The sequence below is a fragment of the Hesperophylax consimilis genome, chromosome 9, assembly GCF_061612785.1.
Source record: "Hesperophylax consimilis isolate HC1 chromosome 9, BYU_Hcon_1.0, whole genome shotgun sequence".
Classification (NCBI taxonomy): domain Eukaryota; kingdom Metazoa; phylum Arthropoda; class Insecta; order Trichoptera; family Limnephilidae; genus Hesperophylax; species Hesperophylax consimilis.
Window position 1 is genome coordinate 36227756 of NC_142844.1, and position 23906 is coordinate 36251661.

Consider the following 23906-nt stretch of genomic DNA (forward strand, 5'->3'; position numbering starts at 1 on the left):
TAAAGTAAATACATATGTGTAAGCGATAGAAAATGTGACGTATGCATCCTGTATCACTGTAAGAATAAGGATAGCATTCCCACCTGCCGCCTGTTCTGTAAAGATTGCAGATAGGGGAACCCGTTCTGCACACAGTCAAGGATATTTTTCAAGTGTTTTGGGGCTCCAGACTAGAGGTGGCTGCCAAATTCAACCGTGGCGTGCAGTTGCGATTTGTACAGGGTCCCTATAGGTACCTACAGTACGCCCAGCTTCCGAGACTTCGTTTACGTTATTGAATTGCTTTCTCGTTTTTGAAGATCTCACATACACAATGGCGTGCATCAGCACACAACAGTATTAGCAGCAGTAGTAAGGAGTAAAACAGCAGTAGTAAGGAGTAAGTACCCCTACATATAGCAGAACTTACAAGTTACAATTAAGGTTCGTAGAAAATACATAGGTACTTAACAATAATTTTCAACGAACCTTTGGTTACGATGTACAGGGAGACGTAAGTTGGGTAAGCACCAAAAATATATAAATAGGTACCTACTTCATGAAGAAAGTTCGAAAACATCATTTAATCTGTCAAACAAGTGAACCGGGAACGAATCTGTGATTTTTTTATAAGCTTTTGGTTTTAGCTTTGTTGGTAATTTAAAACATATTTATCGGAAAACCACGAGTAGAATAATGAGGTTTGATCGATTACCCCTATTTATTTTGCTACACATTTGATGATTGTAATACATACTAATGCTTAGACATATTTTAATGTTGAACTATCTAAATGCAATATAGACATTTATGGACACTGGCATAGATCCGAGGGGAAAGGTTGAATTCTGCTGCATGCAAATGATCTTTAAAAAAACATACTTGGATTCAACTTAAATATCTAATGGGGACAATTATTTAAGTCTTGATTCAAGTGAACATGTACAAAATACATTTTTAGGTTGTTAGTTTGGACTATTTTAAATATTTACGCGTATTTCCTAACCTTCAAACTAAACTTAGAGAAAAATTGAACTTTATTACATTTTTTACCATTTCCTCCGACATAAATATTTGGGTAAATTTTGGATAGGTCCTGACACGCTTATTACGAATATTTTTTAGAAAAAAACTTTATATTCGCCTTAATTACTATTAAAGAAATTTTTTTGCATTTCGGGCGGCGGAAAATTATGCATTTTGATTTTCAATTGCGTAAAACCAAAATTCACTTCGCGAATCGATGTGGCGACAATGCGCCGCCATTAGGAACGCACTGTTATGTTGGTATCACTGATACATTAACAAGAGCTAAATACGACCGTTGCTATCTTCGTGCGATACACATGAAAGGCGCTTAATTAGTCAAGGCAAGAAAAACATCCCAGTTTTCAAGTAATTTAGCGGCTACGCGAGGTTTGTGTAACATGGTTTGTGATACAAAAGAAAGTGCCCGTTTATAACGCCTGCTCGCGTCAAGGCAAGAAAAACATCCCAGTTTTCAAGTAGTTTACCGGCTACGCTAGGTTTGTGTAACATGGTTTGTGATACAAAAGAAAGGGCTGTATCTCCCTCAATTTTAGAAAAATTAAAGTTTGTTAACATTATAATTCTGTTGTGTTTTCATAAATTTGCGCCAATCCATTTGTATTCCACGAAGTTAGCCATAGTCGTATCTACGCAATGTATCAGGGATACCAACATAACAGTGACGTACCTAATGGCAGCTGATTGCCGCCGCATCGATTCGCGAAGTGAATTTTGGGTAACGCAATTGAAAATTTAAATTCATAATTTTCCGCCGCCCGAAATGCAAAAAGTTTTCTTTTATAGTAATTAAGGCGAATATAAAGTTTTTTTCCAAAAAATATTCGTAATAAGCGTGTCAGGCCCTATCCAAAAATTACCAATATTTGTTTTTGTAGTAATGAAGTTGAAACGAAGTGATATTTATATTTTTTTCGTATTAATTTATCAAAAAATATTTTAGGTATTAAGTAAGAATTCTCGTTGGCTTGTAAACTTAGAACCTATGTACTTATATACAACGTATACACTTTAAATGGCACTTCCATCAGTCTCACAACATACCCAAATTGGGGATGCCATAGTCCTGTGACCTCCGGGTAATTGGGACTCTAGTGTGATAATCTTGCACAAAAGTGAGATAAAGAATGACCGGATCTGACATAATATACAAGGTGTCCGGGGGTAAATTGCACAAACTTCGGGAGGTGATTCTACATGACGGTACAAGTAAAGGTGAATAACTTTTTTCGAAATTCCAACGTTTTAATGTAGTTTTCAGGCAAAGAAATTGAATGGTTTGCGTGGATAAAATAATATACTGAAACATATTTTTGTATGAAAAAAAAACAATGGAATTAGGAAAATTTATTTATATTTTCATGTTATCATTACTTTCTGAAGTTTACACTTTACCCCCGGACACCCTGTATTATTATATTTGATAATGTTATGTAAAGGAATTACGTTTGTTTACATTGTTAGTACCAGTAAAGCTGAAGAATGCCAACGGTTCCACAAAATGCACCAATTATTCCGTTGCAGCACTACAAGTATTACGCAGTCAGCTGCGGCTTCGTCCAATAACACAGATTTTAAAATAAACCAAAACAGGAACAAAAAGGAGGCTGCTAAAAATATGACGCTCTCTGTCGTCGTCAACTCTTGGCGAGTCAAGAGGCTCCAAGTGAAGTCGCTTCGAGAGACCTTGGCAGCGCGGACGTCCAGTGAAGAGAGGCTCGCGCTCCAGGTCCGTTGTCTGAAGCTGCTACTGTGGGCAGACCGCTCCAGGATCATCGCCGCCATGGCCAGCGTCCGCCAGGCGAACCACGACTCTAAAGACTTTGAAAATGTAACGTTGCTTTTTATTTAATTACTTACTTAACTATCTGTGCGGTACTTGCATTGTTATCATTTCAAAATACAACGATGCGCAAGTCAGTTTGTTCCTAGGCTTATTTTAAAATGGAAATGTGCCTGGTTCCCGCCATATCCGTATTGTATTAATACATGGTTATTGTATAGATAGGTGTAGTAGTACAAGGTATAGTTACTGTGTGTCTGTGTTTGTATATCCCAAAGATTACCAAATTTTCTATTTCTAATAGGATTACAAATTGATCGGTGCCATGGAAAAACATCATATCAGAGCAACCCAATGCGAATGAACAAAAATATACGCAGAGCGAAAGCGGGGTTTTTAAATTATTCGTATATTATTTATCTCTTTCAAGTGTTAGATGCATGGTTTGTGAGATAATTATTGAGATATCGAGACACCGAAATTTTTATCGAATTCGCCCGTGGAATTGTTTTTGCAGATAGGTACCAACGGAAATAGGTACCTAACTCGCCACAATGGTAGCAAGTTGTATTAGTGTACACAAAGTCAGTGTCTGTACGTCTGTAAGCTGTAAAGAGTGTGAAGCGCCTGCCTCTGCTTGGTTGCTGGTGACTGTTTGCTGGTTACTGTCTTCTAGTTCTAGTGCTGACTTCTCCGCTTTAACGGTTAGGACGGTTAGCTTCTTACAACTGACAGCGTTAACATCACCGCGATCCGTTTATTTTTGTAACTTTATTTATGGTGAGTTCGTCAGCCGAGTGCGGAGATCTCTAGAGCTACTGAGCTAGAGCAAGCTAGAGATACTGAGCTAGAAGTGGCTAGTGGCTAGAGACTGGAGAGTAGAGACTACAGAAGTATAGGAAGATGGATATGTAGTTAGAGAGTAACAGCGCCTGGACGCCGGGTCCTACATTCCAATAAAATATTTAATATGATAATATAATAATGATGCCATACACTCATATTCTGCTATCAAACATCCAGATATGACGATTTCGTTCAATTTAGACAGCCGTACTTACAAAAGCCGACAGAATTACAACTGTCGGGTTTTGATTTCTGATGAATCTTATATTTCAATCTCCGTGGCAGAGTGGCTAGCTCTTGGCTCTTGATCCAGAGGTTGCAGGTTCAAAACCCGAAGAAGTGAAGTCAATAAAAATACTTTTTCGCATATATTGAATACATATGTAGTACTTTTTCAATTTCTGAGATTTGTCTGCCTGGAGGAGTATGGCTACTACCCGTGGCTATCCTACTGACTTTCTCTCGGGTATGCTCGGAATGAACCATCTAGAAAACATTGCTACACATTTCTTCAGTCTGATTCCTGGATGGTTTGAAAACTCGGCTATCATAGAAAGCACTCATTTCTATGTTCCCGATGGTTATCTCCGTTACCGACAGCATTGACCATCTCCCCCTGCAGGACTAACTTGCGAATGTTCATGTTGTTGGTGAGACCAATCATGCTGTTGAATGCTGTTGCAATAGAATCAATTCGGATATCGACATATCTAGCATCAATGAAGCTGCCTTTAAAAGGCAGTATAGTTGATACCCACTTTTTTATATTTATATAATCTTCCTTCCTTAAAAATGCATTCGAATTAACTTTTTTTAATGATTTAAAAATAATACATTGAATTGAATGAAGAAGGAGTTAATCCATTACCTCACCGAATGACTGGATAACTGGATAAGTAGATGAGTGGCTGGAGGGTAGATCTAGAAGTGGCACCCCTCGGGGACCACTGATCACTGCCTAGACCTCACTCTGACCAGTGACCAGCACACAGTCAGCGATCTTGGAATCCTCGGATACTCGGTTTTGGATAAAAACTTGTCTTTTCATCTAGGACAAGAATGTCTATTGTCTTGTTTAATGTTTATGTCTATTGTCTCTACCACTCTCAGAACAGACATCGTTTAGTGATGGGGGTAACGTTCTTGCTTTTGTGACTAAATTATAAGTCAATTTACGCCCGAGGATAATAAAAAATTTCTATCCATTTAGTGTTTAGAAAATTCTCCTGGTAATCTGATAAGCTGACCTTACTTGTTTAAAATATCATTAAGTAAAGATATTACTTAATTGGAAGTTAGCGGTGCTATGTAAAATGCACAATAATATATGCTCGGCATTCATATGTCTATGATGCTCGGTTAAAAAATATCGCAGAAAGAGCACGTGGAATAAATTATGTTCTCGCATCGCGTGTGTCTATTACTTGCTGCTTATCTCGACCTAATGGTATGGCATCTGGCATTTATCCAACTGTTTGGAATATGAACGACGATTCTTCCTCTCGTATGCCTCGGCATAGTCGGAACACATCTCCAGCCAGAGCACAAGATATAGGAATAACATCTACCTACATCATCTTATCATCTACCTACATCCTACATAATGCACTCACGGTCAGGGACTATAGAACGCTTTCTGCTCACCAGGAGAAGTCCGCGCTGCAGAAGTCCGTGAACCTCGCGGAGCAGCGAGCCAGCGGACTCCAGGAGTTGTGGAGAAGCTGCAAGGCGGACCTAGCGGCTGCGAGACTGCAGGCTGCTCAGGCACACGCCTTGCTCACAGCCGAGAGGACCAAGCATCGCGTCATTAGAGAGCAGAATGCTGAGCTACTGGAGAGGGTGGGTTCCATCAATTTGTTTCATTAATTTTACAGAAGGACACTTATTTATTTATTAACCTAGCGGAAGAATGTACCATCCCGTTGTAGTTTGGTATTTTTGATGAATGAATATTTTGGGTGTATAATGTTTTTCGAACTAGTTACCAGAAATAACCGCCAGCCGTTCATCTTACCCCACATCCAAAGACACTAAGCGCATAGCGACGTTTGATTCCGTTTAAATTTAGACCCGCGATTCAATTCGAAAATGTTTGATTTTTTTATGTTTTTTTTTGTTTCATTTTTCAGGTTCATATGAACATATTATTAGATATTAAATTAAATTTTTTTTTTGTTCCATCCAGTACACCCACCACACAAGCGAGGGTCTATTTAAAATTATGCTTTTGCTCGTTTAGAGAACATTTTGTTTTGGAACGGATGTGCGTAAGGTACAAAGCTGATAATCAGTGCGTTTCAAGGTTATCGGTTAAAACATGTCAACGGTCATTACGTTAGTTTGGTAATGTAGGTTATAGCTCTGATGTGCTCTCGTGCTCGCTAAATTCTTATGAGAGTTCGTGGATATTCATTATACTTAGGTACTTATTTACCTAAATAAATCAAGTTTGTAGACTATTTCCGTAGTATGAAATAAATTTTCAGATGGGCTATGAGGTTACGTACCTACCTACTACCAATGTTGTTTTATAGAGGTGTGAAAATTATTTTCTTAATAGATTTCCTTTAATTAAATTCGGAAGTAATCGGGCCGCTGCCTCGGGCAGGCGGGCGGGCTGGAGTTGGGCGGCTGGAGGTGGGCGGCCTCTAGCGGCGGTGGGCGGCCGGCTAGGGCGGTGAGTCACTGTAGGGGGCGAGGGGAGCCTTATTCCTGGAAACACGTGACTCACTTGCCGGGACCACATCTCCCATTCCCAGTGGCATATTCGTCACTACAAACAATATTGATCCCTATTCCCGGAAAACTCGCAGCATCTCAGATTGTTTTCGCCATGAGTCATCAACGACGTGACCGACGTGAGAAAATCTCTGTCCGTGACAAGACACGAAGGCACAACAAACCACGAGAGAAAGTTTTAAATCACTTTTGGTGTCATAACGTCGTAATCTCGAGTGTCATAGATGGTGAAATGCAGAAAAACTCAACCGGGGAAATGCGTCATCGTAACTCGAGAAATATCCAACATAATAAGAGATTATTTATTAGGTATCAGATTTTCCTTGAGAGATCTTGGAAAACAATATTTTGTTGTGTTAAATTTAAAAGTTGAGAGAACTGATGATAATATGTGTCTTGTTGAAAATTAGCCAGAAGTTCACTGGGTCTGGGCTCTGCAGGATTATTACCCCAGCGAGGTAACATTCCGTAGGTAGGAAGAAAGTTTGTTGTGAGTTTGTTTGTAAGGGTGTAAGAGTATCGGAGTTTGCGCGAAGAAGACAACGTGACGGTTGCCGGTGGAATCGGCCGCCTACGCACCGAACTCCGCGCTCCGAGCTCTGACTCAGTCAAGTCATGGATATTTCGCATTCTACTCTCACCACCCCCTTCCTCTCTTTCTGTCTGTGACTGTGTGCGTTATAATACTACACTCCATACTGTTGTGGCTGTTTGTATGTGTAGGATGTAGGGCGGAAATCGTAAAGCGTGGGTAGGAGGCGGTGAAACACCGGCAGGGCGCAGGACGCCGGCGCCACCGGCTTTCCCGCCCAGCTAACCCAGCTTTGGCGCCACTAAATACTCACCTGTTTGAACTGTTATTACTGGAATAACAAATGACTAACATAAATCAATCTGGAGCCAAGCCGGCCACACATCATAAGCATACTTTATTTGCCTAGCTACCTATTAAATATTATGTTTATTATACCAATAATAATTATTAGGTAACATTGTTTATTGTATTTTTCTATTTGTGTCAACATTTTAACTACGTTTGTCCTTTTGAAAGTTTCATATATCCACGACAAGTGAAATGTTTCAATATACTTCATTGGGAGTATCGGGAGCGAAGGTTATATACATCTTGGCGGGAAACCTTCTTATGATAAATAGTTGGGTAATACAATATTATGTTTATTTAGGTACTTTTAGCTTGGTTTTCGGCTACAGGAACTTATTGCGAACAGTTTAAGTAAGCACTATAAGTGTCCATCGGTTTATTTTCTTTTAATAGATAGAAACTGTCGAATTTCCAACAATAATGTTTTCGTGGAATTTTTTTTGGTAAAGGCAATGTTATTTCATTATAATCTACTGTGTATCAAGATTGAAGATTCTAAGGAAGGTGTTTTCAAGGAGCAGGGTGTTTATAGTTATAGAGTAATTTTATATCTCAATCTACTACTAATAAATTCAGAGAAACGTATGGACGCAGTAAACGTAGGTAGGTTGAGTTTTCGATTTGTATCGCTGGCTTTTGGGCGCCAAGTTGCCGTGGCCATGTTTGCCGTTTGCCGCCCTCCGTCACGAGCGTCCTTGGCGCCTGCAGACCTGCCTGCCCATGCTATAGTCTGAAGTCTGCCAGTGCCCGCAGCCCGCCAGTCTGCCCGCTGTCGTAATGCAACTGGGGGACTCGGCCTAGCTGAACCTCGCGTGTCCCGACAAATATATAGGGAATTGGGGCAGGGGCGGAACGACAATGTGACAATCGCTCATTTCCTTCATAATTTTCGTGACGTAAAGAATTTTTTTCTACGCAATAAAGATTTTATTTCTTCTAATATAGTCAAATGTGTTCTTTTCTCCCACACCTTAAAAATCCTCCACACAGCATCCTCAAAGATGACATGGGAAACTATTTTCCTCGTGGCTTCCTGTGTGGAGTTATTGTAAAAAAAAATTAGATATACCTACCTAATAATGTGGAAATGAGAGTATTAAAAAAATAGCAATATTTTATTGTGAATATGAATGAGGCAAGGAGTGTGTGCCAGAACAGAGTTGACTGAGACTTTGTGATGGTCAGTTAGTTACAATATTTTAGTTGGTCCTCCAGGAAGTCCCGTGATGCAGCCGCCCCTGTGCACGGTTGAGTATTGGGGCGATTGCCGATTACCCTCCTTGTTCTTTCGTGTAAAAATTACCCCTGTGGATTATGCAAGCACGATTCCAAGCAAGGGGAGTAAATTCCAGAACAATATATTTGGAATTTATACGAAAATATTTCGTAATCGCGCGTCTCCTTCCCCAAAAAATTGAAAGTAGTGCGTACCTAATACATCTGTGAAAGTATTTAATAAAAAAGCTTAATTAAATAACAACTATTTTGAAATATTATTGAAACAAGGTTTTTTTATTATAGTACTTACCCATTTATTAATAGATGTGTTTAAATTTTTTTTTTGGGTTTGACTGAGGAATGAACTTTCCTCCCCAGGAACTGGCTCTTAACTGCTACGAACTTTTAAAACTTAAAAATAAATGTTTGGACTATGTTGACAGAGTGCATTGTCATCAACAAGTCTATCTGCCGAGTTTCAGCTCGATTGGATGTCGGGAAGTGGTTTAATTATAATAAAATAACTTTGTTTTTAATACCACTTTATGTATATATTTTCAATACATAAAACCAACCCATTTTGGGTCACCCTGAACCTTCATTAGGGTAACATATTTATGTTAAACAATATGTTTTTATATAAGCATGATGAAGGTTAAGGTTGAACCGAAACCGGTTGGTTTTATGTATTGAAAATATATCTATACATAAAGTGGTATTAAAAACAAAGTTATTTTATTCTAATTATTATACAAAATTTAGATAATAATTAGATAGATAGCCCATACCTCCTGGAATGCTATAAGTTGTTCGTTTCGAACAACTACAGCCGTGCGGCACCATGATCTGCTATGTATCCCGCATAGCAGAACGGACGTACTGGCTTGGCATAGCATGACAAGAGGTATTGGGCTGTTAAATAACGTTTCCATGACTGTTGACATTTTTAGCCTTGAAGGATTCGACGGGCATGTAAATGACACATATTTATATATATATTTTTTTTTAAATATGTACTTCATGTTACATGAGTATAGTAAATGGACACGGTGACTGGGTATGTCATCAAAATGACAATTCAACACACCAACACGGAATTATTGGATGGGGCGGTCATACAACAATATTCTAACCCCGATCAAAGTGGTCCAGAAGCTAATCATCAAAGTAATTTTAAAGAAACCCTCCAATATCCAACAGAAACGCTATTCGCAGATTTCGGGGTGCCTCGAGTAGGGGATATCTTCCAGAAAAATGCAATTATCCAAATTTACAAATATAATATCATCAAAAACTTTGAAACCCACCTGTCAAAAATATATAAATACAACATCAAAATACCAAAATTTAATACCAAGCTAATGCAAAACAACTATATCCATTTAGGAATATTTCAACAACCTTCCTATTGAAATAAAGAAATTAAAAGATATCAACAAACTGAAGTTATACTTGTCAGGAATAATTGACTAAATAATTGCCTGTTTTTCCCTTTCTTTATATTTATTATTAGTCTATATTCATCTCTACTTTATTTAAATGTTTCTAATTACTCTCTTAATTGCTCAGTATTTAGTATGTAACAGAATCCTACTATCCTACTATCCTACACCTACACATATAGATGATCCAGAAGTTTTAAACGCTCCTCTTTATATATACCTATTGCATAATGTTATTCTATTTTCCTTATAATTAGTGTAACTCGCTCACCAAGCACAGGAACCAGTTTCATCTTTGGTGAGATTGCGATTGTTAATATATTTTGTACCCATAAGTAAACTATGTAACACCACGAACCACAACAGCACAACATCACTATATATTCAAGGGTGTAAAATTATTTAATAAATTACCCCTTGATATACGATCGGAAGAAAACTACGAAAAATATAAAAAAAAAATTAAATTAAAATACTCTTGTACCACCTCATAACTTTACTTATTGTTTAGAAATATGTTTTTGCCTTTTAAATTCTTTGAATAATTTATTAACTAACCTATATTTTTATTACTTTTATTGTTATTTTTTGTGTTATTTTTTGTTTTATTACTAATATTTTTTGTTTAATTTAAACAAATGTAAAAATATTTTTGTTGTCCTCTCCTAAACACAAGCAGCTGCTTTATTAGGAGAGTGATTGATATATTTTTGTTTATATTGTTAAAAAAATTCTAACCTTGTTTATATGTTTCAATAAATAAAAAAAAAAAAAAAAAAATATCTATATTAAATAAAAAAATAAAACTTACATAAAGTCATGAAAAGTAATTAATTAAAGTAAAGGTAACTATTAAACCTAGTTTTTGTTTTATCACTTTTAATGACTCTATTTCACTTTTTAAAGGTGTGTTTGATTTTCATTTTGATGAAATATCATGGAACCAATGGACACAATCTGTTATGCACAAAAAAACCTTTATAGAACATTTTTCGGAAATACATATGTACCTATTTATATTATATGTAGATATAATTTTTTCTAGATCACTCAAAATGAAGAAGAGAAGAAGTGCTTGCAAAGTGACCTGCAAGAAGCTAATTCGGAAATATTGCAATTGAAGGAATTAGTAAACACAAAGGAGGAGCATTTACAAGCTCTAGAAACTGAAATAATCTGTCTCAACAGGTATGTCCCCAAAGTTACATTAAATTACAGAAATACTCTAAATTCCGATATAAATGTACATATTTGATTTTATAGTTATGACAGTGACCGGATAACTCATCAAAATGAAAATTCAACACAGCTATAAAAAGTGTTATAAAGTTATGAAAAGTGATGAAACAAAAATTAGTTACATATTTAACCTAGTTTATCATGGAACCAGTTATGACATACCTGTGAGTAACTTTCTTACTTAACTTTAATTAATTTGTGACAGGACTCTGAAGTTGAAGGACATGGATACTAAAAGCAAGGACAACGAATTGCAGAGGGAAAGTTTGAAAACAAAAGAGCTGACTTCCCAGATGGAGGAGTTGAAGTGTCAGTTGCTGGCCGCGCACGAGAAGCTTCAGCGATGGCCTTTCTACCTGGCGCCCCCCGCCTCCTGGTGGCCCACAGCTTCCGCCACCCCCTCCCCCTCCTCGTGGTGGGGACACCTCACGCAGCGCCTGCTCAGCATGGCTATGATCTTTGCAACCCGCTGAGCCTCATTATATCCTTTACTTTTATGCAATTTTATTAATTTATTTTGATACATATTTAGTTATGCTTAGGTGTGACTAATTTTATTATTTATTTATACATGTATTTATAACATTACTTTCAAACTGAAAGGAGGTAAATAACAATAATATAATTTTTACATAATTGTGAAGTAGGTGTATTAATCTGTTAGTTTCTTGATTGTTTTGTGAAAGTCTTTTGAAAATATTTTGTGTTCTTTGTTTTAGTAAAAAAAAAAGACTGTAATGCATTTATAATATTAGGAAATGTGTGTTTATATGTGGTAGGTGATTATAGACATAAATAGAATGATATTATTTATTTTACAATACAACATTTTTCTTGAAAATAATTAATAAATGGTTTTGAAATTTTGAAATTTTATGAATTATGAACTTTTCACTCCTCCCTCGTTCACAAGGTGAATCATGTGGCTAAAAAGTATTTTCAGGCGTTAATGCATTTATTTTTAAGTTGTTGTAACCGGATTTGATACTAAATTTACTTTGTATTACATTATGTGGGTTTCCATTACTTTACCATCATGATTAAAATTTTTACTATTTAGGTAAAAAAATAATAATTGATGAGTGATGTACATAAAATATTACTTTTTGTAAATTCCATGGGAAAAAAGTAGAGAAAATATATTTTTTTTACAGTAGGTAGGTACATCTATTTTAAAATTCCTTAAAAATTAAAAATAAATAAATTTTGGTTGTCTGAAGTTTGTACCTTCTTTCCTGGGGACTGGAGTCAACTGCACTAACAACGGAGTCGAATGCCGATCGGGCAGGACTGAAATTTATATCATGTGTTAACTGCTGTAATGTCATCCGATTTCAGAGAAATGTGTATATGCCTGCGTGTATGCATGTGATTGCCATAAAAAGTTGACAGAATGCATTGTCATCGACAACGAGTCTATCTGTTGAGATTCAGCTCGATCGAATGTCAGGAAGTGGGTTAGTTCCGCTTCCAAGATTTGCATTCATTCGATACTGATAACAAAATATATATATACCGAATATATCGATACCGAATTCAAATAGATTTATTTCAAAAAGGACTTGTTTGAGAGAATTTGAAAAATTCTTCAAATTTCAAGGTTAATTTTCTAATTCTCTAAAAGTCCTGTTCAAGTTCTGTTATTATATCTTTATGGGCCAGTTGCTTCACAGAACTGAAATAATAACAGAAGTTGAATAGAACTTTCGTGGAACTTGAAAGTTAATGTTAAAATTTGAAGAATTTTTCAAATTCTCTGAAACGGAAAATGATGGAAAATCTGTAATATGATTTCAGTTAATCCAAAATAATGTTGAAAAGCTATAAAAGCTATAGCATATCCAGGTGGCCAACAATTTATAATTAAAACAGAAGTATTCGTTTTGACTAGTTTTATTTCGAGACATGGTGAATCAAATAAGTAAACATATATACTTTTTAGTATAGTACATCTTCATAAATAACATAATACACACTACATAGCAGCATGTCCATTATATAGTACAATTTTTGTACTTTACAAATAATATTACACCACATTGGTTATATTAAATTATAAATTTTATTTAATCATTTTAAAACCTTGATTTTAAAAATACTAAAAGTAAAGCCCGTTTCAGAGAGAGTAAAATAACAGTCAGCTAATTCATCAAAATGCCGCTATTGGTGGAGGTTGTAATAATGATATCCGTAAATGTATAAAGTGGCTGAAATCTTCTAGAAAAAGGAGCTGGGCCCTTTCTTACTCACATCTGAAAAGAGCTTCTAGTCAACTAATTAAAATCAGAAATAAAAATAATCAATTCCCGACATCTTCAAAATGCGAAAAAAATTATGATTTCGAGACATTTAAAAATTTTTTTATTCTGATGAGCAAATCTAATGTTTTTGAAGTAGGCTTGCCGTGTGTTCAGACTACACTGATGTACTTATGGACTTGTAGATGGTTTGTTGACCGGATGCATTAGTATTAATTCAATATTTAATCCTTAAGTAGTCCTCACACTATGAGAGTATGAGTAAGGATGGGTTGCTTCACAACATTTGAACAATTCTTCAAATTTAAAAGAAAATAATCAAGTTCTGTGAAAGTTTTATTAATTTCTTTTATTATTTCAGTTCTATGAAGCAACTGGCCCATAATGATATAGTAACAGAAATTGAAATATTGAATTTGATGAATTGTTCAAATTCTGGGATCTCATAGGGACGGGTTGTTTCAGATTATTTGAAGAATTCTTCAAATTTCAAAGTTAATTTTTAAGTTCTGTGAAAGATTTTTTCAAGTTCTGATATTATTTCAGTTCCGTCAAGCAACCTATAATGATATAATAACAGAACCTGAATTTGACTTTCACAGAACCCAAAAAAGAATGTTTCAATTTGATGAATTGTTCAAATTCTGTGAAATAACCTCAGTATCCAAGGAAAATAACAACCAGGCTATCTCGGCATAAAACCTAAAATTAAAACATTATGTAAAGGATGGTTTTTACTGTCAAACTGGTTGTGAAATCAGATATGAGCGCATCAGCAGAATGCTGCCTGCTCATTACATAATAATAATAAATATGTACATATTTCAGTAAATAAAAGATTTTTTAAAGAAAAATCATAAATACAATCTTTGGCTTAGTTGTTTACATGTGGAAGGGGATAAGAAAATTACAATGTTTTTATGAGTCAAAAGGCTATCCAATTTCATAGAGAAATAAATAGTTTAATTCTAAGCGATTCTCCATTCACATCGGGAGTCTTTTAGTGCCGTGCAATTACTGCCGGCCTGATTTAGTTAGTAATCTCCAGTGACCAAACCTGGGACTGGTGGGGCTTGCGGCCTGCTGAGGAGGTCAACACGCGCAATATGAAAAGTGCAATAAAACATTTGCAGCAAATAACTTAACATTTTCCAGCAGAAGTATGATATTTTTAAGTACGTATATTTGTTTCTAGGACCACTCGACTGATAGTTGTAGATGAATATGTAATCTTTCTAATAATTAATTAAAATATTATGATCACAGAGTTATGTTAAGGCCAAATATTTGATTCAATAAATACCATCTTGCCTTGTCCAGAGGGGGATAGGATCAGCTTTAACAAGTTTGCAATAATGTCCAAGTGAGGTTAAATCAGCATATGACTAGAAAGCTGAACATTATCATTACAATTTTTATTAAACTTTTTTTTTAAGGTTATACTTATCAATGTAATATATCATTAAAGAAGATAATTCAACAAATCTAAACATGAAACAGAACAAGACACAGAAAATAAAAAGATAACAGTCACAACTAGGAATCGAACCCAGGATCTGTCTTCCGGGACAGCGTCTTTGGCCACTCAACCATTAGGACCTAATTATTAAATGTCATATTTGTTGATCGTTAAACAGGTAGCTGCCAAATTAGTTGCGAGATAATATTGTTAATTTGAAATACGGTCGAGTGCCAAAAGACGCTGTCCCAGTAAGGCAAAGTTCTTGGGTTAAATTCATAATTGTGACAGTTATTTTTTTTTATTTTCTGTGTCTTGTTCTGTTTCATGTTTCCTTTAGATTTGTTAGTACTATCTTCAACTTAAACGATATTATCATTACACATTGTGTTTTCTCAAATCTCAAAACATTGACAAAGAATAATGTATGGTCGACGAACAACAGAACCGTCCAAACGCCAAAATCTAATTGTGTAAAGGAGATAAATAAGTGATATATTATAATATATTCATGTTTTCGACAAATTTGTAATTTAAGCCCCAGGGGCCGGACCCCTGCATTTGCAGTGTTGAAGAATTGTACCCATGCGTGGTACGAAGTACTGCAATTGCAGTATTGACCGTGTATATTAATTTTACATTTGGATACCTTTACTAGTTAGTTAAAGATCAAAATGTCACTTTATCAAGTATGGTCTTGTCTAAGGACGGGTTGTTTCGTAGAATTTGAACATTAATTTTCGGGTTCTGTGAAAGTCCTATTCAAGTTCTGTTACCATATCATTGTAGGCTAGTTGCTTGACAGAACTAAAATAATAACAGAACTTAAAATAATCTTACGCAGAACTTGAAAATGAATGCTAAAATTTGATGAATTCTTAAATTCTCCGAAACAACCCGTCCCAAGTGTTGGCTTTAATGAAAATATCATTTTATTAATGTTTCTTGTCGGCCCGCACAGGTTAATCTTGTTTTTAATTATTACAAGAAACATCACTTGGATGACAGACAGTATGTACAAAGTTTTTTAACTATGCAAAATAAAACATAATTTTTTTATTGTCTATAATGGTTAAGTAATGCATTTCTAAAAATTCACCTCTAATTTTCAGTCAGAATAATTATTTCGATCAACGGGTGGCTTATTTATTGATCGACCGAAGTGCCACGTCGCTTGGACAGTTGGTTTATTTGTCGACCAAATGATAACAAACGCCTGTAAGCTTCTTCAAACAATTCAATGTCTCCAAGAACACGGTGAATTAAAAATATACATATCCTAGTTTACTCTTAAAACAAGAATTTTTATTTGATATAATGTTTATCTTTTTACATAAATATAGTTGATCCCTCGTGCATCAACATTTCAAGTCTCAAAAACACTTCTACTTTAGTGTCCTACATGAACATGTCAGTTAAAGTGCAACTTTGTATTTAAAATTTAAATTGGTAGCAACGACATATCATATTTAATTACAAATTCTAGACTAAATTAAACACAATGAGTGTGGGTGCTTACGCCATGTTTTCTCCTAGTTTCAAAGGTAACCTACAAATACCCACAAGTTGAAACATACGTGTCCTCATTTCTGTTCAATAAAACAGTATTTTTGGTAATTAATGTATTTGTGTTATCAATACCGGAAAAATAAAGCATTTGATACATCAATAGCAGAAAAGATCATTTTATAAGTAACAGTTTTCTGTTAACACTAATAAATTAATATTTAATCGCTTACATACATATGAGAAATCTGAACGTATTATTATAAATAATCTTCCAGCCGTGGGATATAATCTCGTGATATTTAAATGGATCTAAGAATTAAAATCATTATTTGCATAGAATTCCTATAATTAATAACAATCTGCTATAAGAAATATTAGTATAATTTATTAAAATTGTCTTTTAAATCTTCTGGTAGGTTTAAGAAACAAAAAAGCTTAATTATTTATTAATAAGCATATAAATGGTTGGTCAGTACTGACACCAGAGCTATGTTTGTTACTGTGGCTCAATATCACCTTTAATAGCTCAATAGCCCCTCTGCTTCTGAATGTAACTCATTTTCCTAAACACACTTCTATGTACATATATATCCTGACCAATGAATTTCAACAGGCACTGAAATAAAACCCACTTTTCTATTAATTCGGAAGGTGCCTGAAACATCCATCATGATTGATGATGACTGTTACTGTGATGAAATTGAAAAGTTCTCTCGATACAATGTCAATGGAAAGAACAGAAACAATACTCGTTACCACTAATTAGACAGGTTTAACACGCATGCTTATTATTGTGTGCATCGTGACCTGAAAATTAACTTTGGTTTAACAAATTAAAATAATAAGTTATTGTGTCACTTATAATAAGTAGTTAGTTAAATATTTCACTAGAATACGCAGTCTATATTATTTTATTATAAACAAATATAACCTACACAATAGAACCTATTTGTGAATGACTTACATATTGCTTATTATTTCAAACAACCGGGAATTTATCAAGTGCAGCATTACAGTCATTAGAATAGAAGCAAAATTAAAAATAGGGACAAAGTTCACTTCACAAAACAAAAAAATTATCTGTGACATAATGCTAGATGTGCCTATGTCAAATTTGTAAATTTCTCAGGAATATTTGACTTCTATATTAAACAGGACACAATTACATCAATGTACAGGACCTGGAGGTCTAGCACGGAAAATCGATAAGCCCTATGTTATTACGATGTTAACTAAATTCTTCATCTATATTTGCAAGCACGGTCAACGATTGATAAGAAATGTTCTGACGGCCGAGACAAATTTTAAATAGTATCAGATAAGTTTCGGTTAACTGTCAATTTCATTCGTTAGGAAAAATTACTGGTTAATTAACGAATGGAATTGAACTAACGAAGCTCTTAGAATTGAAAGAAGTCGTATACGCGGCGAGTTCAATCCATACAGGTCGATGACGCTATATTGGTTCAGGCTTGGAGAAACAAAATATGCTTACATAAAAAGTTGTGAATAAAGATCTTATTAACTAATTAAATCCCTTTTAGTGTAAAAAAGTAAATGCAGACTGCCAATTCATATTTAGGTTAGTATTTCAATTCAACATTGACAATTTATTAACATTTTTATCTAGCTGTCATTTCGGAATGTCAATTCAGAGACAATACCTCTAGTGTTGCCAGCGATTATTGAATTCTCATTTGTTGCATAATCAATATCGGACTGACTATCTCAACAGTGCTATCGTGCTCGGGAAATCGATATAAAATCATTGGTATTTACGCCTATCGATCCGATTTTGTAAAGTTATCGATTTCACCGTGCTTGACCAGACATGGTATTCATTGCATTCAAATAAGGAATGTTTAAGAGACTTTTTGTACCTAAATTAAATTACCAAAAACTGACATGGCCACTTCTAACATTAACTCCCAGAATACATAATAATATAAATTCAAACATCGGTTCTCTTTTTTAGAAAACCTTTTAAAATTCATAGTAAAAATATGTTGTTTGGATTTGGCGTGCAATACATTCGCTGCAGGAAATGAAAGATCTATATTATATCTTTGATATGAAATATGAAAAACCTGTTCAAAGAGGAAAGATAACATATAGAAGATATTATTATTACACAATAATAATCAGAATAATATAATGACAAAATGAGACAATGTCCAAAAGTTTCTTTGTAAGTACAGATTTTACAAGAATCAACATTGACTAGAGATTGACTAAGAAAATTAAATTTGGCAATTTCAGTTGTTAATGGTAATAAAAAATGCAAAATTCAAATGAATTATGTGAGTTGAATAAATTTTACAGGTGTGAGCTTAATAATAATATTAGGTAATATCATTTAAAAAAAAAAACAGTATAAATAAATTTCAAAATAAAAACAACAACAAAAAATATCACATTCAAAATACAGAATAAATAAAAAAATTATTTGGAAAATCAAATTATTGTATCGCAGAGTACATAATCGTATTATCTGAGTAGCGGCGTTGAGTCAACAAGTTTAAAAGGATTTGTATCAATAATTGATATTTTGACCTTTCACATACAATACAGACAAAATAATAAAAATGTACTTCATAAATATATGAAGTTACCAGACTAAAGGAAAAAGTATGCAAGCAATAATGAAGGTCAAGGATTACATTGTTAAAGGTAAGGATACACTGGGCCCACGTACGCAATGCATTAAGACATCTGAACAACTTACAATTCATACATTTTATATGAAAATAGGTGCTTACGAAACACACTTGTCACACACACAACGCAATCCAGATCGGCGCTAACTACTTGATTTGATGCTTAAGGTTATGATTGTTTTAACGTTTGGCGTTTATTGACATTTATTGCTCGTTTTGATTTAGTAAGATGTTATGAAGTGATTAAAAACGTAAAATCTGTTGAATATCGCAATACTATGATTTAGTGTTGCATGCGTAGGACAAGTGTGCGCGTCGGGCTGGGAATGTAGCATTCCATGCATATTGGTTCCTTACCAAAAGTCGGAGAGACTATGGAATGTGTCCTGTCTGTTAACAACAATATAACATTATGACGGCAATGGGCCCAGTTATTCGGTAATGGCTTATATGGGTAATGGTGGTCAACCGCAACGCAGCTACTCCATAATTAGATAAACAACATTAAATCATCCCAAAGCCCTCGCTGCCCTCGTTGATAGCCCACAGAAGGGCGTTGACGAACTGCTCGTAGCAGTCGTAGTCGGGCAGGCAGAGCTGGTTGAAGCAGGTGTGTGCAGTGGGCAGCGCACCAAATGTGTGCGCTGCCGTCAGCTGGAAGCGAGGGCTCAGCTCCTGGAAGCCTCCCGGAGGCAGCTGCGAGCAGCCCGTGGTGAACTGCAGCAGCCGGGCGCGCTCCTCTGTGGAGAAGTTGGTGACGGCCGCCCAGAACCAGCCCAGCACTCGCTCAAAGTCTCGCCCGCTTCCGTTTATTATCGCGTGCGTCTTCCAGTCCGTCACCGACACCTCGCCCGTGCCGCAGACCAGCAGCTGCCATATATCAACGCACAGATTATTTATAACACATTCTGCACATAATGCAAAGACTCGATAAACAAACCAATCAAATGTCACAAACCTCCAATTCGTTTTCATCAAATATACTAAGAAGATTATCAGGAATCAGTTGATTGAGTCCTCTAAGAAAAGAATCTACTTCTTCCTTGCATCTTGTAGCTAGTTTGTACTGGGCTAAAGCATCCAGGTAACGATGCTTTGTGCTATTACACACCTGGAAACATTCAAACACCAGACATTAGACAATGGACATTGGTGTAGAAATAGACACGTCATGCTAGTGAAAGAAAGGAGATAAAGAAGGTACCTTGATATGGTTTCCATTAGGAATAAGATCTACACTACAGACTAGGTGGCCGGTTTTATCATACTCCTCTTCCACAAAATATAATTCTGCACCGCAGGATTGCTGGTCTAAGTCATTATCCAAAATATATTTCACTTTTGATAAATATAATTCCGGGTCGTCTTGTTCAAAATACTGCAAAAAAATTATACAAAATTTTATTGTAAATTCATTATGTTAGTAATGTATGAAAAATGCAAACACCACTAATTTGGTTTTTAACCTAAATGAATGTTTTTATATAAGTACATATTTCAAAAGAAAATTTTGGTGTGTTGTTGGTATAACTGTACATAATAATTACTCAGTTACTGTTAGTCAATATTACTAAGCTGGTGTAACTGCCAGTTGATAACTCTTGTCTATCAATATTACTATGCTGGTATAACTGCAGTTGATAACTCAATATTTTCTATCAACATTACTACGCTGGTATAACTACAGTTGATTACTCAATATTGTCTATTAATATTACTATGCTGGTATAACTGCAGTTGATTAATCAACATTGTTTAGGTACTTGTCAATGCCTCATAACCTCTTCTTGTCACTTGTAAAAATATGTACTGTCTAATAAATAACTTTGTGATAACAATAACTAAAAGTGGTTCTCATTTATAACACAAAGTACAGTTTCAAAAAGAGTGTACTCCCGTTAATCTGTGGTGAAATAGTTAATACAGTAAAATAAGAAGCAGAAATCATATGTTGGTGTTGGACTTAGCCGGTTCTACCATCTCTACCAAACTGAAAAAAGAATAGTGACCTTGTAATGGACGCGCAGGCCGATGATCTGTGCCAGGAAGCTGCGAGTGAAGCGCGCTCGCACCAACTGGCGGTATGTCCCGCCCAACGCACTCTCGTACAGACACTTGCCCACTATCTTGCCCGCCAACTCAAAGTGCTTCAGCTGAAATCATCGATACACATTGTCAACCCGGAGATGACTCTCCACCTGTGTGTAAAGGCAGTGGCGTCCATTGCTTTATATCCAAAGGTAAGCTGGGTGTAGTTTTCAAGTTCCAGTATTAATTGTGAATAAAAAATTTAAAAATGAACATTGTATTAACACTAGTCGCTGATTGCTGTGGCCAACCACCGCCATTTATATTTCTCAAGCTGTGCTGTGGAAATGCACTGACATTTAATTTCGTTGGACCGTTTTTCTATGGGTTTAAAATAAATTTTGCAAGTGGCCAGAGTTCATACAAATGAATGAAAACATTTATTTTACGTTTTTCACAACGTTTCTTAATATTTTGTATTCTATACTGTTAAAAATACATTGGTAATGATGTAGAAATATTAAGGTGAGATATTTTGAATGTATTTACCAATTTAACATAGTTTAAATAATATTTATCTGTCACTTGAAGTTAATATTGAATTATAATTTATTTGTTATATTGTGTATTGAAAATAAAATAGTTACATATGTATATTTACTGCCTTCCCAATTATATTCACCAAGATTTTCTATTGAAATCTATAAAATCGAGGTTAGAATGTTGTTTTTACTTCTTGGGTAAATAAATAGGTCTCTTTGCTTTGAATTTTTTTTTCCGCAAAAAAATGGCCTGAGAAATAAAGATGGCGGTGGGCCAACTAATTAAAATAGCGTATTACAAGTTTTACGTTTTTTATTTTAAGTTTTATTTTTAAGTTTTTACCTTACCAAATTCAAAGAAAACAATAATTTCGCTTAGAATTTTTTTAAATTTCTTCTATGATTTGTATTTGTTACATTGTGCACAGCTTTTCAGATTGTATATACGGAATGCCACTAGGATATATTGTATAGTAGAGAAGCAAACCTTCAGTTGTGGGGGGCGGAGAGGGCTGGGATGCACCAGGCCGGTGGGAGAGTCGTGGAGAGAAGCAAAAAGGCCAAACTGAGAGTCAAACAGCTTCCCGCACAGCAGGGAGAACCACTCTCTTCTCACTCCTCCCCAGTCCACAGCTGCAATCAATCCATCATTACCATTTACACCTTTTACACTCGTCTTATAAAGAAATTTGGGTGTCTGTATATTTCATTATTACGCAATTATCTCAGCAATATGGGGTCAAATTAATAGTTAAAGAAAGTAGTTCCTAACAATAACAATGAGGTATACTTCAACTTGACCTCTGAGGTCACCAGGGGCGGCAAAAGTTTAAATTTATCTAAAAAAAACGAAACATACTGGAAAAAATGAAACACCATTTTATTGGGCTCATTAAGTTTCGAGTTCCATTGTACAATCGTGATAACTTCCACCATTGGACTTGATGCTCTTTTGTTTTGAAATGTTGTATGAAGTAAAAAATTTAATTTTCTTAAAAAATCAATTTTTTTGTACAACTTATGAATACATGGAGCAAGTGCATGAGTTTTTTTTTGAGAAGGAAGTTAACGAGAGATGTAGTGATATGATGTAATGAATGAGAGATGTAAGATAGAAATATTATTACACGTTTGATAGAAGGGTAAGCTACAGAAAACTCCATTAATGGAAGACTGAACACGGAGAGTGCTAATAAAAAAAACTCCATTAATGGAAGACTGAACAGGGTCAGAGCTAATAAAAAAATGTTCAAAGAAGCGAAGCTTGGAATGGAATGCTACTACCAACCATGATGTAGGACAGTTAGGCAAGGAACTGACAGAGGAAGGATGAATGTAGACTGAATAAACCGTGTTAAAAATGTGAAGATCCGGAAAATTCTTACAAGGCGTAATGGATAAGGCCTGCTTTACACTCATAAGTAAAATTTACGACTTTGTAAGTTTTTGATAAGTTATTCACAGGAGTGTTTACATATCCATACGACTTATGGTTATTAATGCCCACGGCAGTTGTTCAGAAGTTCAAAGATAATATTCCAAGTACAGTGAAACAACCGGCCCATGATGAAATAATAACAGAACTTTCACAGAACTCGTATCTTAACTTTGAAAATTGTTCAAATTCTGTGAAACAAACCGTCCTAAGAAGGGAAGAATAGGTCCTCTAGATAAGGCATCTAGAGCGGATGAACGAAGAAAGGTGTGTAAAGAGAATGTAATAGACGCGGAAGTGAATGGTGGAATATGTCAAGCCTTACAATTACACCCAGTTTACTAAAATTAACAATTAGTCCAAACCATTGAATAGAGAATAAACTGATGAAGTGCCCTAACAATACAGAGAGAAAATAAATAAATTAATATACATAAATTACTTATTAGCATCGCATAGTTGCACTCTTCTCTTGCCATTGCGCATCCTTTGTTGGCCATGACAGAAACTAGAATGGTTTCATTGCCCACATTCTTTTCTACATTCAAGATGTCGCATAAGTGTTCAGCTAACGAGCTAATTTATTTGATCGTTTAGACATGTTTTAGCGTACAAAGTATGTTGTTAGTGGTGATCAGATAACTCATCAAAATGACAATTCAATGCACCTTTAAAAAGTGACAATGAAAAGTGAAGTTGTGTTGAGTTATTACGGAATCGTTTTAGATAATATTGTATTCACCGAGGAGCTTATTCATTACAACAATAAAACTGGTCAAATTTTATATTTCATCAATTTAACGTGCAGGCGTCATACACATATTTGCATGGCGCAATAAAAA

General features: G+C 35.2%; 2 protein-coding genes across 3 annotated transcripts in view; one reads left to right on the plus strand and one right to left on the minus strand.

Annotated features, from left to right (window-relative positions):
- Nucleotides 1–2644: 2644 nt before the first annotated feature.
- On the plus strand, nucleotides 2645–11654 carry LOC149421291 (uncharacterized). The gene is made up of 4 exons (XM_089635486.1): nucleotides 2645–2857; nucleotides 5303–5494; nucleotides 10983–11125; nucleotides 11382–11654. Exons 1-4 carry the CDS (start codon nucleotides 2645–2647, stop codon nucleotides 11647–11649), a joined length of 816 nt encoding a protein of 271 aa, XP_089491612.1. The 3' UTR covers nucleotides 11650–11654.
- A 4125-nt stretch (nucleotides 11655–15779) lies between these two features.
- The window catches only part of LOC149421292 (apoptosis-resistant E3 ubiquitin protein ligase 1), a 58938-nt gene continuing 50811 nt past the window's right edge, over nucleotides 15780–23906 (minus strand). For both annotated transcript variants that reach the window (XM_089635934.1, XM_089635935.1), the window contains exons 12-16: nucleotides 22117–22262; nucleotides 21069–21212; nucleotides 20264–20437; nucleotides 20018–20170; nucleotides 15780–19929 (exon numbers count right to left, since the gene is read on the minus strand). In XM_089635934.1, the coding sequence (XP_089492060.1) occupies nucleotides 19564–19929; nucleotides 20018–20170; nucleotides 20264–20437; nucleotides 21069–21212; nucleotides 22117–22262 (983 nt within the window). In that variant the 3' untranslated portion in view covers nucleotides 15780–19563. The remainder of the gene's footprint in view (nucleotides 19930–20017; nucleotides 20171–20263; nucleotides 20438–21068; nucleotides 21213–22116; nucleotides 22263–23906) is intronic.